This window comes from Oculina patagonica, chromosome 4 (genome assembly GCF_052425735.1).
Source record: "Oculina patagonica isolate OP01 chromosome 4, crgOcupat, whole genome shotgun sequence".
NCBI lineage: Eukaryota > Metazoa > Cnidaria > Anthozoa > Scleractinia > Oculinidae > Oculina > Oculina patagonica.
In genome coordinates, this window is record NC_135761.1 from 612,021 (window position 1) to 638,739 (window position 26,719).

Here is a 26,719-nt window from a genome sequence, read left to right on the forward strand (position 1 = left end):
TGTCCTCTTCTCGCAGCTCCGTCCAGGGGCGTAGCTAGCGTAGGCCCGTAGGCTCGGGCCTTCCAAACCTTTTTAGCCCGCTCGTATTTTTAAAATATATAATAGAGAGAAATTCAGGCTGAAGCACTTTCAAGATGAAATACAAGGCTTCATGTACTATATATATCGCAAATAATTTTTCGTGATTGGTCAAGTCTCAAGCAAGTAAAGATAAAGTGCGTTTATGTATTAAGCAATGAGTGAAAGTTAGCACATTCTCTGTAATAAAATGTTAAAATTTAGGTGCTGTGAATTTGCGCTTTTGAGGGTCTTTATCTTTATAGCTATAAGCCCTAGAAGCCGCCAGGCCTACAACTCTTCAAAAAGCTGGCTACGCCCCTGCCGTCGGTATTTATTCGTCTTTTGTGTGATAAGATGATCCATTTTCGTCTCAGCTACCTGTTCAAGTCTAGAGCAAAGCAAGCAAAATTCTTTTTTTGCAATCGGCAGCCTTTTTTTAACAATAAAGTAATGAATGAAATGTCAAGAAAGAAATGACGGAAATGGGATCCACAGACAATGCGTAAAACAGTGACAATACCTGATGGAGAATCTGTTATCCAGTCTCTATAAGTTCCTGAAAGAACTTTCATCTTTTTATGCTCGCACTTTATTTTATTTAATGATTTATTTGTTTATTACAGCAAATAATCAGAAAAATACAGTGTTAAAATATAAAAATAGAATAAAATTACATTGAAAGAAAATTGCACTCTCCATCTTCTGTGTTTTTGACGACTCCCAGGGTGATATGCTGTCTTGGAATTCTACGTAACGGAGACACTGTAAAAGAAACTGCGTTCCTATTTATATTCAAGACTATAAAACAACCAATCGAATGGGTGCGAAGCTCAAACTACGAGTCCGAGTATTTAATGTGCGCCGTCTGGTACGAAAACCCAAAATCCCAGTGGGAAAAATGGGAACGTACTCCCCAACCAAATGCAGGCGCACCAACCTTTGGGGGTTAAAGGTAAAATACAGAGATAACAGAAGTGTAATGTATATAATAAATGTTGAAAAGTTCTAGTGCTGAGATGAATACATTACAACCATCAAGCCTTATATACGTAACAACAATAGAGTCAATCAACGCCATAATGGCTCACGTGCATTCATACATAGTTAGTAGAGGAGAGTCCCCTGTACTATGATTCATACCAGTAGGAAACTATTTACATTCTCTGTCACTGCCAGTTACAGTTTAGTTCCGCCGAATGTAAATACAATTTCAGATACTAAGTCTGAGGATGTAGTAATTCGAGTTTCCAACAACTTGACCACGTGAGTCGAAATAGCGGTTGATGCTGGCCGCAATCTGGTTACGCTAGACGCGGGAGGAAGGACGACCAATTTCTGCTACATGAGCAAAGCTATTCGTTTCTAAACAAACTGTTGTGATGAGTCGGCGGGCAAGTGAAACACTTTGTCGATTATCTACTGTGAGTTGATTAAGGTAAATTAACCGCCGAAGCGAATTTTGAAAAGCTGACTTATCGAGAATAAGCCCTTCGTTGGAGCACAGACATACATACATACCGATTAGACCAACAAGTAGTTAGTAGTAGTAAATGTTTAGAATTAAAGTTAGAATTCATTTAGGAGGCTTCAGCTATTTTCCAACAATCCCTTAGCCACCGATCGGTTAAAGTACAATTTTTACAATTCAAACAGTCGAGGGGGCATCATGTCTTTAGAAATAACAAAGAAAATCGGATCTTTCCACGGACGGGTTTGTAAAAACTAGCCCAAATCAGAATGACACCGCGATAAAAACAAAGCAATCTGTAGACAAAGGCGAAAAAAGGAAATGACATTGCATGCTATAGGCGTCCTACTACAGTACTTATGTTGTTGATTCACCTGTTTACTCGTTACTCATAATAACAACATACTCAGTTTACTGGTTGTATTGCTAGATTTCGAGAAGCTCTTCAAATTACATTGATCACAAGAAAACCATCAACAGCGTTTTGATTTAGTAGCAGAGTATTCAGTAACAGGAACCTACGAGGAAGTACGACTGGCACTGACGAAGATCGGAACGTTTTACAATATACAGTATTTTACTCGGAGATCAGGTAAGGTATTACCAAGAGAGGATGAGGGGATGGGGTATTACTGATATGAGAGCATATATTCCCGATGATTCGATGCCATTTTAAATCTTTTCAGTAACCAGCTGCTTACAAAGTCAATATGTTAGGCTTCGTGAATGACGAGAGAAAAAGGTGATTACGAGAGAAAAATCTATTGAATTTTGGGGTAGCTGTGGCAACCGCATTGAGTGTTCGTTGTGCGTGGTTTACATGATTGCCCTGTGTGCCTTATGCATTATTTATTTATTTATTATTTATAAGATTTATTATACATGGTTACAACCCTCAGGTAAATAAATCTTATCAATGCATTATCGTATTGTGCAGGATTTACAGAACTACACACAGGATCACAGAGTTCGCATCAATTGGGTCGCGTCACTTAGTCACTGCAAAATGCAAATCAATACAAGAACCTAAAAATATTCACATAACGTGTGATCGAAGGAAATAAGGTTAGGGGGAAAAGAACGAGTTATTTTTATTACAGCTGATTGTTTCATGGGTTTTGTGATAATGTATTTGTCTTGTTGACATAATACAGCAATTTCCTTACATATTTCGTTTGTTTCTACTAGCCTTAGGATTTCCAGGTACGCTGAGGGGAAAGAGGATGATTACGTAAATAGCTCCCAACAGGCTCACAGATAAAGCCCACCGTCTGATGCTTATCATGCGAACACGATTTTGGAAGCTAACAAGACAGTCCAACAGCTGACCTTTTTCTACTGGCCTTGGCCTTTTCCTTCGTTAACAGACCTATTGTTCTGTAGCGGTAGCTGTGATGCAAACGAAATAATGATGGAGAAAAATAGCCACTAACGCCACAATGGCCAAATAAATAGACATTACTGTGCAGTGGTTTGTTTTACGACGACCCAAAGACCATTAGCTTCTGGCCGAAAAGAATTGTTAATAAAGGTTGGTGCTAACGAACCACAACAGGTGAGAAAATAAATGACTGATCATAGCAACGTCCCCAACCATGCAAAAACGCAATAGAGGTATATACTATTTAGGCGCCAATTGAGGTACACAAACAAGTGCAAAATAGGGCTACAGTTATAGGGCCAGTGAGGTACAAAGAGGTTGTAAGGCAAAGGAACCAATGGAAGCGGCTAGAGGTTCTTAACAGGTAGTAGCTTGCACATAGTGATACTATAACCAATTAATTTTAGGGGGAAAAAACATTAAAATTGTTATTTAATGGATTTATGAACTCCACACAGCATAGGAGAAAAGGACAACTTACGCGTCTCTGACATATCAACATTCACGTTTAATCACTTATGTTGGAAAAACAAACTTGGAAATGGTTTGCATTAATTAAGATGTTACAGTTTGCTTCTTCTTTCATAAAACGTAATTGCAAAAGCTTTGCTAAATAAGATATAAGTTACATCTACTAACCATTTGGCATTAAAAAATGGACAAGAAGATCTAAGATTACGACTGTAAAATTACAATAAAAATTTACAAATGCAGAAGTTGAAATGTCCAAGTGATGGTCAGAAAGCGGGTTAACTTACGTAAATAAAGCAAAATAACATCTTTAGAATGATGCTACTAACAGTCTTGACAAAAAAGACACGCTCATTGCGACAAAACAAATGTCCATTCGGTACCACGAAATTAAGCTGCATTTAAAAAAGTCCAACGTTCCTGATCATTTTCATTATCAATATCCACCGTATCCACCTGGGTTTCCACGACCACCTCGAAATGGAGGGCCACCACGCACCATAGATCGACCTCTGGGAGCACCACGGTTCATGGGTCCTCCTTGTCCAGAGGGACCTCCACGGGTCACTGGGCGTATTGGAGCACCACGATTGTTGGGAGCACCACGCATGTAAGGAGCACCACGCTGAAGAGGAGCACCACGAGGGGCTTGAGCGCCACGCGGAGCTGGAGCTCCACGACTTGTTGGAGTACCACGAGCTGGAACAGGTGGACCTCCTCTCGTTGGAATACCACGTGTTGCTGGAGCACCTCGCTGAGCAAGGGCTCCCCTTGTTTGAGGGGTAGCAGTTCCAAGACCTGTGCCTGCCTGTGTTAATGGCGGCCTTGTAGCACCAGATCCTCCACCTCGAACAGAAATTGCTGCACCACGAACCGGGACTGCTCCACGTGGAATGCCTGCAGGAGAAGGAGTCCTTACAGTGCCTCTACCCACTGGTGAGGGGCCTCGCGGAGCCCCCATGCGTACGCCTGATGGTGATGGGGTTCTCACAGCCCCAGGTGCAAGTGCCCTAGCTCCAATTCCAGATGTAGGAGATGCTCCCAGTAAACCAGCTCTTCCTCTGGCAAGACCAGGAGATGGGGTCCTTACCTGTCCTCCAGCAATACTGGAGACAGGCCTTGGACCACTGACAGAGGTGGGTGCGCCACGACCAACATTTGGTGCAGAGTTTACAGCAGGTCTTGGTGCTCCAACTGTTCCAATGGCTTGTCCAGCAGGGCTGAATTTGGAAACAACAGGAATTGGAGAGCGAGCAACTGTAGTGGCTGCAGTTTGCTGAGGATGACCAAACTTCCCAGACTGTGCCTGAGTTCTAGCTGCGTAGTTCTGAGATGGCTGAGCTACCTGGGAACCATAAACAGAACTGGATGAAGCTGCTGCGCCAGCTTGATTAGAGCCCACAGTGTAAGTGCTTTGGACTCCAGGGGCTCCAGGCTTGGTGAATTGATACGACGTTCCTTGCTTTCCAGCCACAGTTGCAGGTGTACTACCATACGGTGATGCTGACTGATAAGCTTTTCCAGGTTGACTTGCTAGTGTGGAAGACAGAGGCCTTGCTGCTGCCGCACCTGCTGGAACTCTTGCTATTGCTGGTGCTGCCATATAACCACCAGCAGCCGTGGTTGCAGCTGGTTTTTGTTGGACTGGATACAGTGGAAATATCGGTTTTCCAGTGGTACTTAGTGCTGCCGGTTTTGCTGGAGTTTGACCTGCTGGTGCAGCAACACCAACTAGATTTTTAGCCTGCTGAGAAAGCATACTACTAGTACTCGGGGTACCAGCAGGCTTCGCTCCTCCACCAGGATTCAAAATGCTTAATATTTTTGCTTGAAGGTCCGCTTGTTGTTTGGCGATGGACTGTGGATCCACAGCTGGCTGGCTGGGTTGACTTGTTGTTATACCTGGCAAGACAAGTGGGTGCAAATGGAACCATGATGAACGGTTAACAAAATTAAACGTGTGATAACCAACAAAAGCCAAACTATTTAAGTGATGGGATATAACGGCTTCAAAGTATCTAAAATAGATGAAGTCATTTTAGAATTTTCTGGGTTTCATTAAGTTGTCTTCTGGACTTTTTACTGAGGTCAAAACCTAATAAATTTGAATGAAACAGTTAAGTGGTATGGGCAGGGGTACTTGGTGTAGGACAATTTTTGAATCAAATTGTCCTCGTTTGTAACGCTACCATAACGTTTCTTTGAAGGGGGATTCAGTGCCACAGATAACATGTACAGAATGTCTCCATAAAATAAACATTACCCATTTTGAACTTTCAGAATAAGAAATTTCAGCAAGAGATTTTGTTAAACTAAAAAAAAATTAAAGTTGATTTTCCTTCTTGCTCATTTAACTGTTATTTAATTTAAATTTAACATTCAATTTTGGTCTTCAACAACACATGGCACTTTGGGCACATGTAGATTTGGTAAGTTTGTTTTAAAAGAATCTAATATGAATGAATAATAAAGGAATAACATCTGAACAGAAACTAAATCAATTCTAGATTGACTGATGTAAACGATGCATTACAGTGTAATTACACTATCAAAATTCAATACGTAGCATGAAGATGACTTTTCTGAAGGGCACGCTAAACACAATAAAAACCATATGAAATTTCTTTGCAGTTCAAGAAAGGTCATTTTGTATTCCATGGTAAATTGGCAATTAGAGGACTGACATTATTCAATTTCTGCTGGATTTGCCTCTGTTGATAACCCTCCAGTTCCCCCCCCCCCCCCTTCACCTCCCTTCACCACCACCTCCTTCTCTTTGATTAGTTCTACTTTTTGGATACACGGCTCTGTTGTTCGAAAATAAAACTTACTAGTTTCCATAACTACATAAAAGTAATGATACAATGGATGTCACTGTACCTCATTGGCAGTTATTTCGTAATTATTGGATGAGATTAACGTACACGAGTTTCAATCAAATTCAAATTGGTGCATATATTTGATACTGTTCACTATTTCAAGACTTTTGTCGACTTTTTGTTTTGGAGACAAAGGGGAATTTGTGTTATAAGGTTTCTAAATTTTTAAGAATTGAAATTGCAAATTTCTTCTCTTCATAAACTCATTTTTACAGTCTTTGATTGTGATTAAGAATAAAAAGAGAACAAGGCTTATAAAAAGTTTTGAAGTAGGCATCAGCATCTGGAAGAATAGGCCGTGACAACACTGAGTGATTTGTTGTAAGCTGGTTGCTATAACAGGAGTAACTGGCAACATATAATAGAGTAGCTGGTAGAACTCTGGCAGTTGCCAGCTTGTTTTGAAAACCCTGAGACCATTACTATGGAAGACTTTGACAATTTTTTGTATTACCGGTATTCATATTATGACCCAATGTGTTCTTGCCGACGAAAATCAATATATTGATTTGTATTTCTTAGTAAAACACCGCAGAGTAGAAAGCAAAAGTTAACAAACCTGGCATTACAGAAAATTAAATTATTTTGACTTTTTTCTCAGTTGAGCAGAAATTTGAGGTTTTTCCCCTGACAGTTTCAGACCATGAAAAAGTGTTTGCTGACCTTTTGTTGACTGTAATCAAAAAATGTAATGATAAAAAATAAAGATGGCTCCGAAAAGTTGCCGAGACAGTGTTGTCAAAATCCCCTTGACAGCAGATAAAAAATCATGCCTTGGGTTTTTACCTCCTTTGCCATTAGCCGATGTAGAGCTTCCCAGAACTTCTTCTTGGCGTTTAGACAAGTTGTCAATCAGCTTTGTTAGCTGATCTGCAGAAAGACTTGCACCGGTGGCTGCTTTGCTCAAAAGCGCCGTTATGTCATTGGTCTTCTCATCTTTGGGAACTGCAGCTGTTGTGTCCTTGCTACTGTCTTGTGTACTGCTACCTTTTGCACGTTCACGTAGATCTTGCATGTACTGATCAAAATTTTGTCCAACGAGTCTCATAGCATCATCGAGAGGCATGTTTCTATGCTCTGTGTGGAGATAAAATGGGTTTGAAGTTGAAACAAGACAAAAACATGAAAAAAGAAATAACAAGTTACAGTGCTTCCACACTTCTTTGTAACGTGTGTGTGCTTGAATCAATGGATTTACCAACAACATTGGCAGCCTTGAAATGTTTAATGTCAAGTAAAATTTAAATGTGAAATGGTAAAATTTTGTTTTGTGTTGCATGAGTACTGTAAAATTTATTAAAAGCTCAATATGCCTTCATTGGTTTGAAGCAAATCAGTTTCAGGTCAATAATAGAAGTACGCATTATCAACATTGCAACACAAATCACCACTTGCTTTAAAAGAATATATTACAATCAGTGTTACTTTAAGCTTTGTGTTTACATCTGACATTGCATAGCCAGGTAACACTGCATATTAAACTGTGCCATCCCTGGGGAGCAGAAATGGTGCAGAGGTGAGAATGCTTGTTTCCCACCAATGTGACCCGCATTCGAATCCCGCACCATGGGTCATATCTGGGTAGAGTTTGTTGTTGGTCTTTGGTAAACAGTGGACAAATAGCCACCACTCCATGGGCTAGCCAGTACTAATTCCCACTTAATAAAAACTTTGTTGTTTGGAGCAGGGAACTTCAATATTCAGTACAAACCACATAAGAACCTAGATTTCTCCAGCTTAGCCTAAAACGGTTCTATAAAGAAATGGTATTTAGTGAGATTTTAGGCTACTTAGGTTCTTAAATAGGTTCTTAATTTGATAGGGGTGCAAGTGATCAGCACAGATAACTACTACAGGGCATTATGTGATATGGAATATATTGCTGTATTTAATAATTATCTAGAATAGGCATACAGTAAATTTATCTTCCTTAAATACTAGCATGCATGTCTAGACTAAAATTCGTTTTCTGTATTTTCATGTGTGCCTTCATTTTTTGTAAAATAAGAACCTTTAAAAAAATTTAGGCTAAATCGGTTCTTATGAAAAGAGGATTTAAAATTTAAAATTTTTAGCCTAACAAGTTCTTGAATTTTAGGTTCCTAAATGTGGGTTTTTACTGTAATTCTTTTTAACAAAATGCTCATCATAAACTTCTGTCTCCTACATACAAAATCAGCACAAACACAACAAAAATCACTCCACACTAACAAAATCAATAATTGTACTGGTGTCACGTTGCCTGTTTGTTTGAATGGTGTGTGCATGTTTACAAAAAAACTTGTATAGAGAAGCTACAAAAAAAACACTAAAGAAAACCCATTTATGGTAAAGGTTCAATTCAACTCACCCCTCCATCCAATAAGTGCCCCCTTAAAATGTGCTTTTGTTAATAATAAGTGCCCCTATTCTAATAAAGGTCCTCTATACCAATAAGCACTCCCATTATGTGAGTGCCCATATTCCAAACAGTGTCTCTATTCAGTTTCAATTACTATGCCATAAATGTACATTAAGATTATCCATGGTTATCTTCTTTCTGAACTATTCACATCATTCCAGCATTACAAAAGAACTGGTCTCTCACAAGAAGACCAGTTCTTTTGTAATGCAGGAATAATGTGAAAAAAGTGTCTCCACTGTAAATTAAAGTGAGAGCATAATTCCTTCAATGAAAGATTTCTCTTTCATTTTACACATTCACTAGTTTAAATAATAAAAAAGGAAATCAATATGTTCTTCATTCAGCTCCAAAAATGAAGAAGTGTCCTAGGCACTAACTCAAATAATCAAGGTATGCATTGTCACTGTGTGTTGTAATACACCAAAATTTTAGCCAAATGTTACAAAATATCCAATAACAAATAATAACAAAGAGAATACTAACATGATTACAATTTGAAACTACAAATAATTAATTTAAAGGGTTACTTGTCGTCAATGATAATCAGACTGCTGCTTTGAGGAAGCACAAACACAGCAGGTAGTTACAAAGGAATGACTGATTGTGCATACTAGTAGCAATAAAAATAATAATAATAATAATAATAATATTAATAATAATAATAATGATAATGATTAGACTTTATTTAACGAGGGTAACATAGTTTACTGGTGACCCAGTAGTTTATTATATGGTCCTCCCTAATACACATGTACAGTGCATTATTCACATCACCTGATTTACAAAAGACTACATTGTAGATCTCTTGAACTGTAAGGAAAGTGGTGGTTCAGTGTCATTGTAACAATGTGTGTAGCTGTATTCAGCTGTGAATTTTTTAGAAACAGAAAGATACCAACTCCCGTCACCTTTCAAAAGGTCTAAAACCATAGCAGAGCAAGTTAAGTGGGTATACTTAAAATTCCAAAGCAGCCAATAGGGTTGTACAATGCTATTTGTTTGCTAAAAAATACATTAACAGTAAGAATATTATTACTGACATTCTTTACTTCAACACATTAATTTGCAACTAAAAAATAACTATTGTTGCCATTATGACTCAGAGACTTTATACGTACAACTTTCAATTTTGTTTCAAAAGGATTTCATATTACCAGTAGCTTCGCAGTGTAGTATTTCCAGACAGCCAAAGAAAGTATTGCAAAATAATCTTCAGGGGTTGAAAGGATTGTGGGGAATTCCAGTGATATATCTGCTCTGGCTTACATGAAATATTACTTGTAATGGGTTGTTTACAGTCTATACCTTTATTTAGCAATGATCAATTTAGTAATACACTATTTCTCTTTATTTCAAAACTGAACTATTGTAAGTGTAAGTAATGTTTCTCAGTTCTGAAATTAGTTTTGCCTGCTTATCGTTGTGACCAATTACATTGTCAATAGTCAGAAAGGACAAAATGAAGGAACAAAATTGCTTGCTTCCACATTATGGTGAAAACTGGACAACAATAGATGTGTAAGTGTGAAGAGATCCAGCCAAAAGTTGCTAACACTCAAAAGGATTAAACCCACAAAGGGCAGATGTTCTGGAGTCAGTAAAAGGTTTTTAGTACAATTAAGTACATTGATGCACTACACAGACTGTTTACTGCTCTGCTGATGATATCAACATTTCCCACTCTTCGGCATTTGTAAGCAACCTTCCATCACGGAACAGGAAGGACAAACTTCTTATTGACTTACTATTAAAAGGAGAATGTAGTTAGCATTACAAAGGAATATACTTGAGAAAGATGATGACCTGAATGACCATTAATGGGAATCAATAAAAGGCTGCCAGATTGTACAGGTTTTTGTTGAAATGAAAAATGTTAAAACAAAAAAGTGTATATTGGAAGTGTGTTTGCATCTTGAAGTTAAAGTCAGACAAACTTTTTTTTATAAAACTGCATTAACCATTCACTTCCTAACTAGCCCGGTGTACTCTTTGTGACACAAATCTCAACCTTAATCACTGTGAACAACAACTACATTGACATTGCAATGCTCGTTTTTTAATACAAGTAAACATAATTAGGTTTTGAAGCCTGAGAAAAATACATTATAGGAGATTTTGAGCAATAATGTGGGACTAAATTGACAATCAAATCAGACAACAGTCTGTACCATAGTCTACCACAGACTTTGGAGAAAAAATATTAGATAGGGAACACAGCAATTTATTAATATTATTTTTACCCACAAACAGTTAGGCAAAACTGGACAAATAACCTTACATGTTGTTGCACAAAAATCCAAGTAAAAGTGAGAGGATTACTTTAAACCCACATGTATGTTAGCTGGCCATAACACATAACAGAATAAATATACAGGTATGTCGAAATTGAAGTGGTTTAACAAAACAGTACTTCATGGAAGTGTGTTTGCATTTTGTAGCTAAAGTAAGACAGATAATTATTATTATTGTAATAATTATAATAATATTGCTTACAAAATATGATTTCTGCAAACACAAATAAAACTTACAAACAATGTACGTACATCATATTGCAGTAGATACTTTCTTATTTATAGATTGAGTAAACAGGCATATCTATAATAATAAAATAATAATAACAATAATAATAATAACAATAATAATAATAGCATAAATATATTACTAACAGTTACAAATAGTTAAAGCAGGTAAGAATGCCAGGAATGCCAATATGTGATAAAATATGTCAAGATAAGTAATAAAATATTTATAAAGAAAAGCAAGGACATAAAACAATGAAACAATAAAACAGTAATACAACTTATTTAAAAAGAAAGATCTGATCTACTGTTTGTTGAGTGTCGGGTTCAGTCGTAAAAACACCTTTAACATAAAGCAATCAGCTTGTTGTCGGATGACCTTGGAGAGTTCCAAACATTGTGACACCGTATTACTAATTTTCATCACAAAATCTATTTCAAAGAAATTATTCATCAATATGAATATTATAATAATAATAGTAATAATAATAACAATAATTTGTAAAGCAAGTCACTTTTTATAATAATAACAACAATAATAATGATAATAACAATAATAACTTGTATAACATAATTCACCATTCATTTCTTTCTCGATGTTACTCACTGAGGACAACAATATTATTCACCTGCTTATAAAAATAAGCAGTTACCTTTTGCAGGATGAGAAACATATGGGGAATTTAGAGCATAAATAAACACTCAGTTGACAATCAAATCAGATAGCAGTTTGCAACCTTGCCCTGATGGAAGCAGGGGCCACCACATTTCAACTCCAGACAATTCATGGAATGATTATAAATGTTTACAGCCATCGCTTATATCAAAACAGATAATGGTGTTCAATGCAGCTTTCCAAATTAATATTATTTTTGTATTTTAGAATTAATCGTATAACATAAGAGGCAAATTACACAAAAGCAACAAGCAAGCAAGACCAAAACAACAATGAAGATGCAGCAAGATAGAAAAGTGAAATTAGACAAAACAAATTAAAACAAACCTATATCATAATAACTTCACTTGAGAATGATTCAAATGAGTTCTCATTTCAGTTTGAAATGCTGTTTTATGTTTACATGTTAGCTATTGAAAGACTGATTGTGATACGTTTCTACTTCGACATGAAGCAAACCACGTAATCGTGTGACAACTTACATCAGGGAGAAGGATTTCCCTTTTGAAACGTCACACAGGCGGCCGATCAGTTGACATTAGAATGCAGATTTTTAGTCAGGGAGCTCGCAATTTGCATTGTAAGCTTGAAAAGAAAACGCTCATTTTCTAATTACATGTTCCTACACAAATTACATGTACGCCTGAAAATATCAAATACATTGTTAAGCAGACAATGTAACAACAAAAAAAGAAAATCCTCAAATACAGTGAGGGTGTTGCCGTGATTAACACCTGGACTTCCAAATTTTCAGAACTAACATGAAAGGTATAATCAGTGGAAAGTGAAGTTAATATTTTAAGGATCATGAATTTAATAACAAAATATTCTGTGTGTTTTTGTAATGATTTTTTGGTCAATCAGTTTCAGAATGCATATTAAAAACTTCACTGTACATGTATGTAATGCTATGTTAGATTGTGATGTGGAAGATTTACATATAACAAATCAAACAAAACTACAGAGGGTACATGTACATGTATGTACCTTGACACGGGTACATGCAAGTATCTTGATTTAAGACTACTGACCCTATAATGTATAAATATGCTGTTTGCCCATAGACTGTGAAGTACTGAACATCATTGTATAAGATTGTTATGTACAGTGTACAATAATTCAAACAGTACAGTGTATATGTATGCAACTTTGTAATGCATGCTTATATTGAATGACTGGCTGATTTATGAGGTTATATGTAATGTAATGACTAAGGCATTAGAAGGTTGCATTTCTCACTGTAAATATAGCCACTTAATACTAAAATTAGTTCGCAGGTACTCACACAAATGTTGTGTGTACACCCTTGCCCACAGCTTGGGTTCACAAAAAAATCCAATTTTCCCAAACTTACCCATGTGTTTACAGCATGCTAGGATATGTGAACATTACCATGCATTTTCATCATGCATGCCATCAGTTACAGAGACTGGGTTTCAATGATAAGGTGGAGTATTCTCTGCTCCGTTTAATGTACACATAACAGATGAGATAAATGCTGAGAAGGAAGCTCTTTAGCCTAGGTTAAATGAAGATAGGAGTTGCCAAGAGTTCTCTCACTTCTTAACACTTCAGTGTGGCTTAACAAGTATAAGAGCACACAAGAGTTGAAAAAACTATGTTGTGAGTTGATCTCTCACTACTTAACATTTCAGTGTGGCTTAATAAGTATAAGAGCACATAAGAGTTAAAAAAAACTCATGTACAAAAATGTAGTGCACAAGCAAAAATTCTCAAGAAGGTTCATATTTGATGAGAGCAGCCAAGAGTTGACCACTGAGAGTCTAATGCCCTTCCATTCCCTCCCATTTTTATAAATATTTGTTTGAATAATTTTTTTCTTTCCTATAAACCCCTTACCATTGTGTTGCTTTATCCCTGCAAGGAGTTTTTGTTCTTTACCTTGTGGAGTCCCATGCAGAATGTTGACAGTCACCGAGCGATGCACCTCATGCTGGCTGGTAATCACTATAGCATACAAAACACCACGGCGAGCCACGTCATCTAAAAGCTCCATTATTGGTTGTGTACCATGGAAGTGGAGTTCTACCACCAATCCTACAGACTTCAGTCTTCTTTGTACCATTTCTGCATAACCTCTGGATGAAAGGAAAAATACAGATACTGGGATTAGTTTCTACTGAAACTGTTAGTTCAAAAAGTCAACCCTCCGACTTAAGACCATTTTAGTTGCCATGGCGACTAACATTTTGGGGCTGGCAACTAAATTGGAACCAAAGTCGCCAGCCTGGCGACTAAAATTGAGAACAAGGATTGAAAGCGTGAGCTTACATTTGGCGACTAAAAATTCTTCACTGGTGACCAAGCTTTAGCAGTCAGTGGCCACTTAAGAAAAAAAAAAAACTTGAGAGGGTTGACAGTGTGATTGTCCAGGTGGGAAAAGATGTTAAAAGAACTGTTGTTGGTGACTGACATTTCGACAACCTTAGTGGAAGTCATCTTCAGAGTGTGACTCTCGACATCAATTACCAATAACAACAGAAGAAACTCTTTGGCAAAAAATGACAAAGGAAAAAAACGTATTTTGGGGCTTGAAATGATAATCACACAAGTAACATGCAACATACAAATGTTTGCAAGATGACTGACAGCTGTGGACATTATTGTTTTCACAGCTGCTAATTTAATCGCAGGTTGATTTTGCACACCTGTGAATGTTGAAGGTCATTGTTTTTAAACCAACAACAGCAAAATTGTGTGCATGAAACAGCAAAATAATTTGCCTGAATCATAGTCAGTCAGTGTTTCAAATAGAAAATAAAGTCATCAATAATTCATCGAGTAAAAACGAAGGAAATTTTAACCATGGCCGTAGATTGAATATCTGATCTTAATTATAAACAACTTTCAAACAGATGTTCTACTACCTTCTACAGTGCCCTTAGAATTACATTTGTTATTTACCTTTGTTGTTTATTCATCACAACTATAACACAGTCAGTAGGTGCCTCTATACTCTTGCTGCTGCTGTATGTCTCATCTGGGCCGTCATACCCCATTCTTGGCCTCTTAGCGGGACCTGGATATTCATCAGGACGTGGGTAATCACGGCCATCACGTCCTTCCCTACCATATGAATCATAACGATCATAGCGTTCATCTCTTCTTTCAGGGTATGGACCCCTTGGAGAATCGTATGGATCCCTGCGATCTCTGTCAAATGGTTCTCCTCTGTGCTCAAAGTGCCTTGGATATGGTTCTCTGTGCGGGGGTTCATCTCTGTATCTCTCTCGCATGTAATAATCGTCATTTCTACCATAAGGACGGTCCTCCATTCTTCGAGGTGGAGATGGGGACCTTCCACGTCGATCAAAAGGAGGTTCAAACCGTGAGGGGAAACGATCGTAATCTTCGAACCTTGGTCTCTCTCGGGGTGGAGATTTTCTAAATGGTCTGTTTCCATCACGATCAAAGTCACGTTCTCTTCTGTTGAAGGGAAATGGTGGTCTGGAGTCTCTGTCACGTGGCCTGTCATCCATTTTTTCCTTTCTTCTATCACCAGCTAGATTGACATCTACATGTAGGAAAAAAGAAACTATGATCACTGGGTGTGTAATAAATACAACTATTTATAATCCATCAAATATTTTACGCTTGCAATTGGTTAAAAAACACATCACATGATCAAGCCAAAACTGGGGAATATTAGATGTATCTCCCAAGTGTTATTCCCCAGTTTACAAAATTTGCGATTTACATTCCAAGTTAAGTTTTTATTCCAAGTAAATTGACAAATTGAATAGACCTGAACATTTTCAACAGACTTTTGCGACAGAATTACTTTCACGTTTGAAACCTTTGAAAAAAAGGTCTCTCAAAACTGAATGGTCTTGCATAAAAACATTTGAAGGATAATTAATGAAATAGCCTCCATTTGGCTTCAAAAATATCCACTGATATTTGTCCTTGGACATCATCTGTTCCTCAAAGTTTAGAGTTTTCCTCGAGCTTTGCTCTCGGAAAACTGTTTGCTTCTCGGAACAGATAATGTCTGCGGACAAATATCAGGGCCTATTTCGCCCCAAATGGAGGCTTTTGTTTATATATGCCCACTTATATTATAGCAATACTACAATGTACTATACATTGCAGAGACAAACTTATAACACAGGAAGAAGGAAATTTACATTATATTAACATAAAGCTGAATGCATTATATTGCCCGCTGAAAGAAAGATTGGCTCTTATGATGGGAAGGCAGCTCTTCTCAGCTCTGAGCGACTCACCTACTCGTTTCCCATTATAAAATTTGCCATTTTCTTTTGCAACTGCATCGTCTGCTGATTTTTCATCTTCAAATTGCACAAAGCCGTAGTTATTATGCACAGAACAGCCCACCACTTTGCCGTACTGAGAAAAAATGTCTTCAAGTTCCTTGCGACTCATCTGAAGATTGCCGATGAAGACTCGACAACGAAGAGAGTGGGGGTCATCTCTGTTGGTTTCTTTGGGTGGTGTACTATCGCGCCTCCCTGGCTTGCCCCATCTGTCTGGGGATCCCTTACGACTATCGCGGAATCTGGTGTCTTTCTTATCATTGGGTGCCATTTTTTGATCAGAACTCATGTTGCTAATACTGGAAACAAAAAAAGAACTAATTACCAACAAGACAAACTGTGAAAAATAGAAAATGCTGCACTAGGTCGCAATTGTTTACTTTTCAAATGAACTTTTGGACTTCCTAAGTTAGATGACATAGCTTTTCAGTTGAATAGACCGAGGGCACAATATTTATTGTGCAATAAAAACACCACCATTCCCAAAAACCTAAAACAGTTTTTTGTCTTTTTGATAGTAGAACTTTTTCATTTCCAGCAATCAACCAACAATGGCCTCAAAAAACACCTATCGCAGCAAAATCACCCACTTGAAAGTCCAAAAACATATGTGTACCATATCTCCTTGAACAGTAGCCAGGGAAGGATTTTTTCAAAAATCCATCCCTGGTTCTCAAGTAAATTCTTAATTTAACATCATGTCTCGGCCAGCCCTTAGTTACCACTTTGCACAGTTTTTCACGTAACCAGAAGTGAAATTTAACTCTTTCCACCAGCTAAAATGCAGCGAAGAAAAATTTTCATGCTTTTTTCAAAGTTCACAGAAGGATACCATGAAGATGATACAAATAAAAATATATATGTTTTAAACACTTTTATATTTTTGATCAAAGGAGTCAAACTTTTTGAGTATGGAATGACTATGTTAGCAGTAGGCTACGCTACAATTTGAGGCAATATGTCTTCTTCAATACCGGGAGGAAAAGGAAAAGATGTTTTCAGCTTCTTATATTGCTCTCCGACGGGTGACACACAAAGGTCGCCACCCACTTCGGTCAAATCTTATTTAAGTCCTTAGTCTAAAACTGTTATTTGTCTTTCTGAAGCATGAAAGCGCGAGCTTTATAAAGCAGTGCAGGTGTATCCTACAGCATTTCCCGGATCCCGTATCGCGAAGGAAGCACATGTGGTCTGCAGTGAACTGTCGGCTTTAAGGTGGCTCCATAGGGTTTTGAGATATTACGGCGCGCGCACAAGTGATACCCATCAAGAGATCATTTTCGCGTTATTTTTTAAACTAGTTACATATAAGCTGCCGAAATATTAAAAGCAAAGGCTAAAATATGTTGTGCATTATTCTTTTTTAAAATAAAGGCCTTTGTTTTTTAGCTACATCTACTCAAAAAGTCCTATTTTTTGGTGTTTTTATGGCTTTGATCTTAAATTTCTTTAATTTTCTTCGGTGAAAATTTTTGAAATTCTCTCAACGGATTGAAACTGATGAGAAGTAACTTTTAAAAACAAAAAAAGTAGGGGTTGTCCAGGTCGTTTTTGCGTTTTTGGTTATTTTGTGTTTTTTTGACTAAGCAAAAAAACTGGCTTACAAATTTTTTTAAAAAAACGGCAAAAAGGGCAGTTAAAAAGGTATCACATCTATGCCAAATTTTAAGGAATTTCACCGAAGGAAACTCTAGTAAATACCAGGGGAAATTTTCAATTTTCGCCCGAATAACAATTACGTCATCAGAATAGAAATTGTCCAAGATCGCTATTTGAGCATGCGCGAACTTTCGAACCATACGAGTTGATGTGTAAAGACGAGCGTTCCCCGTTGTTGTCGGTTTTTGTGCGAATATCTGTTAACCCAAAGGTTAGTTAGAGACATACCTTAATCCTTTATGTAGCAGAATCTCTGAAATTCTGCTCGAAGTATCTCACAATCGCGGAGACTATTCTTTATTTTCTCTTTTACTTTCGATCGTACGAACTTTACAAAAGCGGCCAGAAGCACCGCGGACGTTGTAAACACCTTTTTAGGGTGTTGTAAACTCTTTTATCTGATCCACACAGGAAAGCACGGGTGTTGTTTCATTGGCAGGAAGCAAGTCTCGCGTTTTCTCGCCGAAAATTTCACGCTCGCGTGAAGCCGCCATGTTTGTTTTGATTTGCCGGCATTTCAAGCTCGCCCTTTCGTACCCATTCTTCGCGCGGTCAAGAAACCCTATGGAGCCACCTTAATGCAAAGCCGGCCGCACTATTTTAAAACAGAACGTATGAACGTTTCGTTTCTTACATATTTTTAGGAATACGTCTCTGTTTATATAAGTAGTAAAGAGAAAAAATAAGTCGCCATATCATACGATCCTGTCACGATCTAATGCAATGTGTCAACTTGAAAAGTGGCTTGACGGAAGAGTAATCTCGAAAGACCACGCGCTCGCTCAAATGTGTGCTAAGTAATACCGGTATTTAGACCATATTTACCTTGGTTCAGCGAACCTTCTGTAACCCGCAAACAGTCTTCCTTTTGCACTGAATCTCCAGCAAGCGAGAAAACGTTAAAAATACTTGTCAATGCATAGAGAAAGGTAAAAATACTGAGGACACCGCAAGAAGAAGCGAACGAAGCGAACTGACTGAGAGGACAACGTGGTTACTATTATGGGATTTTATTGTTGGGAAAGACCGCTGCCAGCAAGCCTTTTTTCGGCGCCGGCTACGCCCCAAAGGGTCTGGGGCCCCATTTCATAAAGAAAGCAAGACTTTTTGTTAAAATCAATCTCTCAGTTTACTGTTGCTGATTTTCACGAAAACAAAAATAGCATTTTAACGCAATTTTGTTGAAAAAAATTGCCGGTACCACAAAGCAAAACAAGCCGGACCTGAAGTTACATAGCAGCAGCAAGGAAACACTGAAAAAGATCAAAGATCAAAGAATACACTCATTAGAGATGTTTCGCATAAGCCCACTCCATACGCTAATGATCCGCTATTAGTGGATTTAGCAGAAATAGCCAGGAGACTACCCTTTGCTTTGTTTAAAGGAGGTGAACAGAACTTTGTTGGGCAGATTGTTAAATTGTCGTTTTAAAAAAACAACCTAGCAGTTGAAAACTTATGGCGCCATCCTATGTGGTTTCTGCCAGTCAACTATCGCACAGAGGCATGTTGTGCAAAAGTAAAGTTGAGTGAACGTAAAAAAGCGAAAGATTCGAGTAAGATTTTTCATTAAAAGTTAACCGTGATTCCAGTGGGAATATGACAAAGAATTCGGAAATAAAGATGATTTTGTGTGAGGTAACACGAAACATGCATGAGCGCATACATAATCACGATTCGCAAGAATTTTTTATCAAAGACTGCGAGTCATGGCCCAGCCGTTAGTTGTTGTTGTTGTTGCTTTTCTTTTTTGCCCGTCGCATTTCTGCGCAAAATAGAACGGTTTCATTGTTATTGACAGGAAAATGATCGTCTTGAACAAAAACAACGGCTTGTGCATGTTCCTTTGCAATCAAAACTGTAGGAAAAACTGGTCTCCTGGGTAATTCTACTAAATCCACTAATAGTAGATGATTAGCATATGGAGTGGTCTTATGCGAAACATCTCTATTATACCAAACAGAAGAATAGGAAAATGAAAGAAAAAATTATTTAACACATACACTTGAGAATAGCAATTCACCACAAAGGAAGCCATAACGATTGCTATTAATGAGCACATTGATAAGTGAAGCCCATTATTGTTATACCGTTACGTCGGTCCGAGTGTTTCTTTTCACCTGTTGCACTTTTGTTTCTTTATTTGACAAGAACTGTGCTTTGTGTATTCAGCTGAAGATTCACGTCTACTCTGTCTCCGACTGGAGAAAACCGATATGCTATAAGGAGGCTGAGATACGCTCTCCGTCCGCCGTCTGAAAGCAAAACAGTGGTGAATATAATAAAGTGTAATAAAAGCTTGGCCAAACGGAGACGCAAGTAGACGCAGTGTTCAACTTGCGTACTCTTGCGTCTCCGTTTGACAGGACTTGCGTGCACTTGCATCAACTTGCGATGACTTACGTTCACTTTGGTCGAGATCAAATTTGCACGCAATTCAACGCAAGTTTTTCACCGTTTGGCCACCCAACGCAAGACAACGCAAATCTTACTGTTTACTTCAAGTACTGACTTGCAGCGCGCGAAGTAACATTGGAATTTGTTTTTTTTTTTTTTTTTTTTTCAGAACTTGCTTGCACTTGCGAGTAAACTTGCGTCCGTTTGCCTAGCCAACACAAGTCTGTACGCAAGTTCAACCTGCGATTACTTGCGTCCACTTTTCGTTACCGTTTGGCCATGGCATAATAGTTCTTTAAATAGAGGGCAAGCAACCACTGTAACCTTTACAGGTGTTTTTTTTTGTGGAATATAAAAGGAAACTTATCTCTTACTTTGTTTTGCAGCGAATTGCCGGACATTTCTGGATTCCTCGCGCATTTTATTGGGGAGGGGGTAAGGAGGGGGGGGGGGCATACAATGTAAGCAACAGAGGCTCGGCCTTCAGCCTAACATAGCTTTCTGATTTTGAACTTGTCCATAATGTGCATGTACTTATGTAGAAAAAGGCAAGGAGGTTGATGTATCAACAAAACACTTGATGTAATACTGAGACTAGTATTTCTTGGAATGATTTTAGAAAGCGTTCGTTCAAGGAGCCCTGCGAGCGGGCTGTGGTCGTGTCAGGGTCACTGAGGGCTTTTGTTTCATTCAGTACTGTCATGGTGCCTTGTTTAATTTGATTGGAAAGGAGTAATGTTGTTTGATTTTAGTTACGTGTTTTAAAGAAATCAGGATCAAGAAAACCTATCTAAAAAAAACTAAACAACAGTCTATAAAAAACTAGAACATTAAACTGAGATTAAAGCTGTTTAAACGCCAATAAAAAAGATATCCGAGTAGTTTTGTTATATAATAATTATACCCGTTCGGAGTAGATATAAAACTAAGTTTCCAATATAAGAAAGCCATAATTAGCATCTCCTACATAAAGTACACTGAGATATGAGAATTTGTTTGAAAAGAAAAACCGGAAGTAGGAAAAGATTTAAATAACATTCAATGAATGTAGTTATTATCACAAGTTTCATAGGTAGAAAGATAATTGTACTCAGAAAAACTGAGTTACTCTAAAGTTTACTGAACCAACTTTCTTTAATTTTAAAAGGCTTCATAAACCAACTGCGTACAAAGTTTTTTTGTTTTTAATTGGTTTCCATAGTGGTCTTAGTGCTGGCATTGTGTTTTTGATATCCGCTCTCAAGGACGTGTCACCGACAATTCTCAATAAGACAACATCTCATTTAAGTGATTATTCTCTGCTGACGTAAGTTGTAAAGAAACCAAGCTCGAGAAATAATGAAAACTTTTGTTATGGAGAAGTTTCAGACTCTTGCTTTACACAGCAGAAGTAAACATTGAATTTCTTGACTAGACTGACGAAGTGATTTTTTGCGTCAATCAGCAATTTTCGTTTGTTTAAAAGATTCGTATTGTTTCTTAAACCAACACCAGTGTCGCCTGTTTAAACTATGCCTGGTATTAAAAGTTGTTTTTGCTCAAATAAGTTTCACTCACCATTAACACAAGCAGCATTTGAAACATCTCCTCTCCTTGTCTGCGAAGAAAGTCGCTTGCCCTCCAAGAAGTTCGCTTTTCAAGCCAGGTATTAAGTCTTTTGATTTTCTTTTTAATAGAACAAAGTGCATTCTAACTTTTGAACAATAGTATGGTTGGCCCAAGAATTGGCTGAAAAGATATTTAGCTCATTTGATATGTTTACCTTACAAACAGTAACAAACCTTTAGGACAAAATCCGGCGTGATGCTGGGTTCGGTTATTTTTAATTTCGGTTGATATAAGCTTCATCTCGAATGTTATTTGATTTCTAAAATTCCTGGGTCATATTACTCGAGACAAGAAATGTTTGCCTCAGTTCTCAAATCAGACTCCATCCAAGGAAGATCTAAGGTCAGCGATGTTTAAATAAGCGATTTTTATGAACCTCCATCCAGATTTACTATACTCGTATTCACTTTATACGTATTTATCTCTAAATTAATATTGGGTTTGAAATTTCAAGAGCAAGGTTTTTCTTTTTCAATCCGAGAAGGCTGAAGGGCAAAATCAGATTTGCACGAAAAACGCAATTACTGTACTGCTTGAAGCAAATAAGCATGCGGGCATAGGCTATTAAAATAAATAATCATTAAAAATCACAAAAATGTAGAACAAAATCAAATATACTATGAATCACTTGCGCTTATTGTTGCCAAGCATTTCTTCACCAGTTCCCAGTTCGTTGTAACGACAGGAAAATTTCATAAGGATTGATGTCATTTATAACTAAACTGACAGATCAAATGAAGGGCTTAACCTAAAAAATAATGACATAAGCTTTTCACTGTTTCGACGACGCTGATATATTTCTAATAAGTGATCTCACTCCTGCTATTTTCTCCTAGTGTTGTCCGTTTGTGATATGAAGGAGTTATTACTGGTTCTATATCTCGTTTCGCTCGTGTACAGCGAAGACATTCAAGTCCAACTGCTGGAGCAATGGCCGAGCGGCTTCAAAATGAAAATTAGTCACGTCATGTCTCAGAGTGTTACAGGAGGCTGGAAAATGACCCTTAAGTTTTCAAAGCCAGTTGGTCAAATGCAGTTCCCAAACGCTCATCAGGTGTCTGCTACCCAAGGCAATAGAGTCTTCTGCTTAAAGAACCGGCAATACAACGCAAAGCTTCAGGCTGGTTCAAAGTTGGAGATGGAATTTATCGGCGCCAAGGCTATCAACAATGAAGCGGCCCCATCAGCAACTCTAGAGTTTCATCCGGGAAGCAATGCCAAATGCGACCTGTCCCCACCCCCCACCGTCATTCCACCTGGGGCGACCCCTCCCGTGCAAGAAACATCTACCGCAGAACTGTTTGAAGAGTGGCCCAATGGATTTAAGATGAATATTAGTATCCTTATGCAGCAGAAAGTTGAAGGGGGTTGGAAAATGACCCTAAAGTTCCCCATAGCTGTCAAAAACCTTCAAGCACCTAAAGCGTTCAAGACATGGAGATCTAAGGATCGGAAGGTGTACGAGTTGGAGAATCGACCTCACAATGCTTTCCTTGAAAAATGTTCGAGGCTCGAGATGGTCATCATTGGAAAGAAGAAAATGAACTCTGAAGCACCAAGCGAAGCCACAATAGAATTTCGCCGTAAAGAAAACTGGGTTGGAGGAAGCGGAGGGGGTTGTGTTCCCAGTACTACCCAACCGCCGATAACCACAGAACCACCAACAACCACAGAGCCACCAACAGAGCCACCAACAGAGCCACCAACAACCAGCCACCAACAGAGCCACCAACAGAGCCACCAACAGAGCCACCAACAACCACAGAGCCACCAACAGAGCCACCAACAACCACAGAGCCACCAACAGAGCCACCAACGACCACAGGACCACCAACAGAGCCACCAACAGAGCCACCAACGACCACAGAGCCACTGACAGAGCCACCAACGACCACAGGACCACCAACAAAGCCACCAACAACCACAAAGCCACCAACAGAGCCACCAACAACCACAGAACCACCAACAGAGCCACCAACAACCACAGAGCCACCAACAGAGCCACCAACGACCACAGAGCCACCAACTACAGATCAACCTAGCAGTACGCCTCCTCGATACAACTATGATTCAGTTCTTCACGACTCCATTTTGTTTTACGAGGCCCAACGATCAGGCAAACTTCCTCCTTCCAACCGAGTTCCCTGGCGAAAAGACTCGGCCCTGAACGACCGCGGACAGAATGGTGAGGATTTGACTGGTGGTTGGTATGATGCAGGAGACTATGTCAAGTTTGGTTTTCCAATGGCGTTTAGCGTTACCATGTTGTCGTGGGGTTTAGTGGAATATAAAGATGCTTATGACGATGCTGGCGAGTTGAACTATATGCTGGACTGTATTAAGTGGCCGTTGGACTACTTTATGAAAGCGCACATAAAACAAGATGAATTCTACGGACAGGTGGGCCTACAGCCAATACAAAGCTAAGGAGTGAAAATCATACCAGATAGACAGACAGACAGACAGACAGACAGATAGACAGACAGACAGACTCAATGACTAACCGGATGACTGACTGATAAAAAGATAGATTGCTAACTTAAAGAAATAAAGGTAACATTTGCTTCGAACCTTTTGTTTAATGCGTGGAACGAGTTGTCGGTCAGCTGTTTAAACAATTTCTCTTACAAACGAAGCATATAATGTTCGTTCAAATCAACCTGGAGTTCATTATGTGAATAACTTTAAATGTTAACACGTGACATCAGCTGTCTAATTCTGAAAACTCTGTTTTAGTACTCCACTGAGTCGCGTTTCACCCACGAAGCACGATAGTTTGTTAAGATACTAATACGGTGCTTTCCCCTTTTATTCTGTGACGTATTAGGTAGGTGATGGACATGCGGACCACGCCTCCTGGGGTAGACCAGAGGACATGACAATGTCGCGACCCGCCTGGAAAATCACACCACAAAAACCGGGATCAGACCTAGCTGCTGAAACGGCAGCAGCCCTGGCAGCGGCCTCCATTGCATTTCGATCTTCAGATATCGCCTACTCCATGAAATTACTTCAACATGCGGCTGAGCTTTACGAGTTTGCTGACAAACACCGCGGGGTGTACAGTGATTCCATTCCTAACGCGGCCAGCTTTTACCGCTCGTTTAGTGGGTACAAGGACGAGCTTGTCTGGGGAGCAGCCTGGCTTTACAGGTAGGGAGACTGGTGCTGATCCAGCGACAACTGTGTCGAAAACTCTTTAGTAGGAGATGGGACACGGGTTGGAAATTAAACTGAAACACGTCTTAAATCTTATCCGTACTTAAACCTGTTAAAGCTATGCCATTTTTCTACCATTACCCAAAGAGAAACACAATGATTGGGAATTTACTGATTCAATGTTTACTGGCCAATGGATCGTGATCACTCACCAACTAACTTGCTTGAAGTTTTGTTCCCAAATGTCCAAATTAATCGGGCGAATTTTTGAGAGAAAAGCTAAGAGATTCGACCAATGTAGAGATAAACTGAACACTATCATTAATACCAAGGTGTCCGTATTAAGCGGGTGTCAGTAAGGCGGTGTTCGACTGCAGTATAGGTAGCGAGGGATTGCCAACAACATGTTATAGCGAATTCACAGTTAGTGCGGAAGATCGTGGGTTCGAATCCTGTTTACAAAACTCGGAATATTTTTCCTATTAGCTTGTGTCACGGACATATAATATCTTTCTCAAGACACATACAAAGCCTTAGGAGACTATAAACAAAGCACTTTCTTTCCCTGCAGGGCAACACAAGATCCAAAATACCTCACAAAGGCCGAGCAGTACTACACAAGCTTTGGCATGAATGGAAAACCCTGGACGTTTTCATGGGACGACAAGAAAGCTGGTGTGCAAGTCCTTCTGGCTGAAATAACAAAGAAAGCTTCGTACAAGCAAGCTGTTGACACTTTCATAACAAGCTGGCTGCCTGGACGCGAGGTCCACTACACCCCAAAAGGCCTAGCATGGCGAGATCAGTGGGGTCCAAACCGCTACTCGGCCAACACAGCATTCTTGGCACTAGTCGCCGCTGACCAAGGAATAAAACCAACTGTGTTTCGCGAATTTGCAAAGAAACAAATTCACTACATACTGGGTGACAGTGGGCGCAGTTTTGTAGTAGGATTCGGTACCAATCCGCCAGAGAGGCCTCATCATCGCAGCAGCTCCTGCCCGCTCTCTCCAGCCCCTTGCAACTGGGATAACTTCAACAGCCCAAGCCCCAACCCGCAGACTTTGTACGGCGCTTTAGTTGGAGGTCCGGGTAAGAATGACGAGTATGCGGACGACAGAAAAGATTTTATTAAGAACGAGGTAGCCACAGATTACAATGCAGGGTTCCAATCTGCTGTGGCTGGACTTAAACACCTAGCTCTTACAGGAGAACTGTGAAGGATGGTCGAAATTATGAGGTTGTTTTTCCGTTTGAAACGAGTTTAACGGACACTGCAATGTAGTTAACTTTAACTGGGAATAAAAGAGATCATTCACAAACTTAATTTCGTATATTTGTTGTTTTCCTCTTCAAATTAGAAGAAATCAAGTCTATTTCTCCTCTTATTTATCGCTGAGCATTTTTGCTTTAAAGTATGCGACATAATTTTATATCCCTGAAATACGCATTGGTAATATAGATCCAATAAGCCTTCTTTCTCCACAACCTCATGGCTCCTGGCTGGGTAGGCTGTTTTCTTCGTTAGTTAGTAGCACATATAGTTTTACTGTTTCATTTACTCTGCATTCACCTTAAAAATACCAATATTACACGAGAACCACACGGGATTACATTTGCTATATGTACAATATACAGAATATACTACAGCCGTCTTTTTCTCATGTACGCTATTTCTCATGATATTCGTTCTAGTTAAGCCTTATACTCAGTGAATTGCGTTTTAGCCACTTGTATCCC

General features: G+C 38.8%; 2 protein-coding genes across 3 annotated transcripts; one reads left to right on the forward strand and one right to left on the reverse strand.

Annotated features, from left to right (window-relative positions):
* Positions 1-3,397: 3,397 nt before the first annotated feature.
* LOC144649024 (uncharacterized) lies at positions 3,398-18,781 on the reverse strand. Of its 2 annotated transcripts, none has more exons than XM_078508482.1 (6): positions 18,641-18,781; positions 16,106-16,455; positions 14,784-15,393; positions 13,761-13,957; positions 7,046-7,336; positions 3,398-5,282 (listed from the first exon to the last, which is right to left on the reverse strand). In XM_078508482.1, exons 2-6 carry the CDS (start codon positions 16,443-16,445, stop codon positions 3,817-3,819), a joined length of 2,904 nt encoding a protein of 967 aa, XP_078364608.1. In that variant the 5' UTR covers positions 16,446-16,455; positions 18,641-18,781; the 3' UTR covers positions 3,398-3,816. The 2 variants fall into 2 exon arrangements, with proteins under 2 accessions (XP_078364608.1, XP_078364607.1); XM_078508481.1 differs by having other exon boundaries at positions 13,719-13,957.
* A 2,973-nt stretch (positions 18,782-21,754) lies between these two features.
* Positions 21,755-26,299, forward strand: LOC144649026 (uncharacterized). The gene is made up of 5 exons (XM_078508483.1): positions 21,755-21,857; positions 22,657-23,499; positions 23,565-24,220; positions 24,648-24,973; positions 25,551-26,299. The coding sequence occupies exons 2-5, from the start codon at positions 22,674-22,676 to the stop codon at positions 26,197-26,199; spliced, it is 2,457 nt and encodes an 818-aa protein (XP_078364609.1). The 5' UTR covers positions 21,755-21,857; positions 22,657-22,673; the 3' UTR covers positions 26,200-26,299.
* Positions 26,300-26,719: the final 420 nt, after the last annotated feature.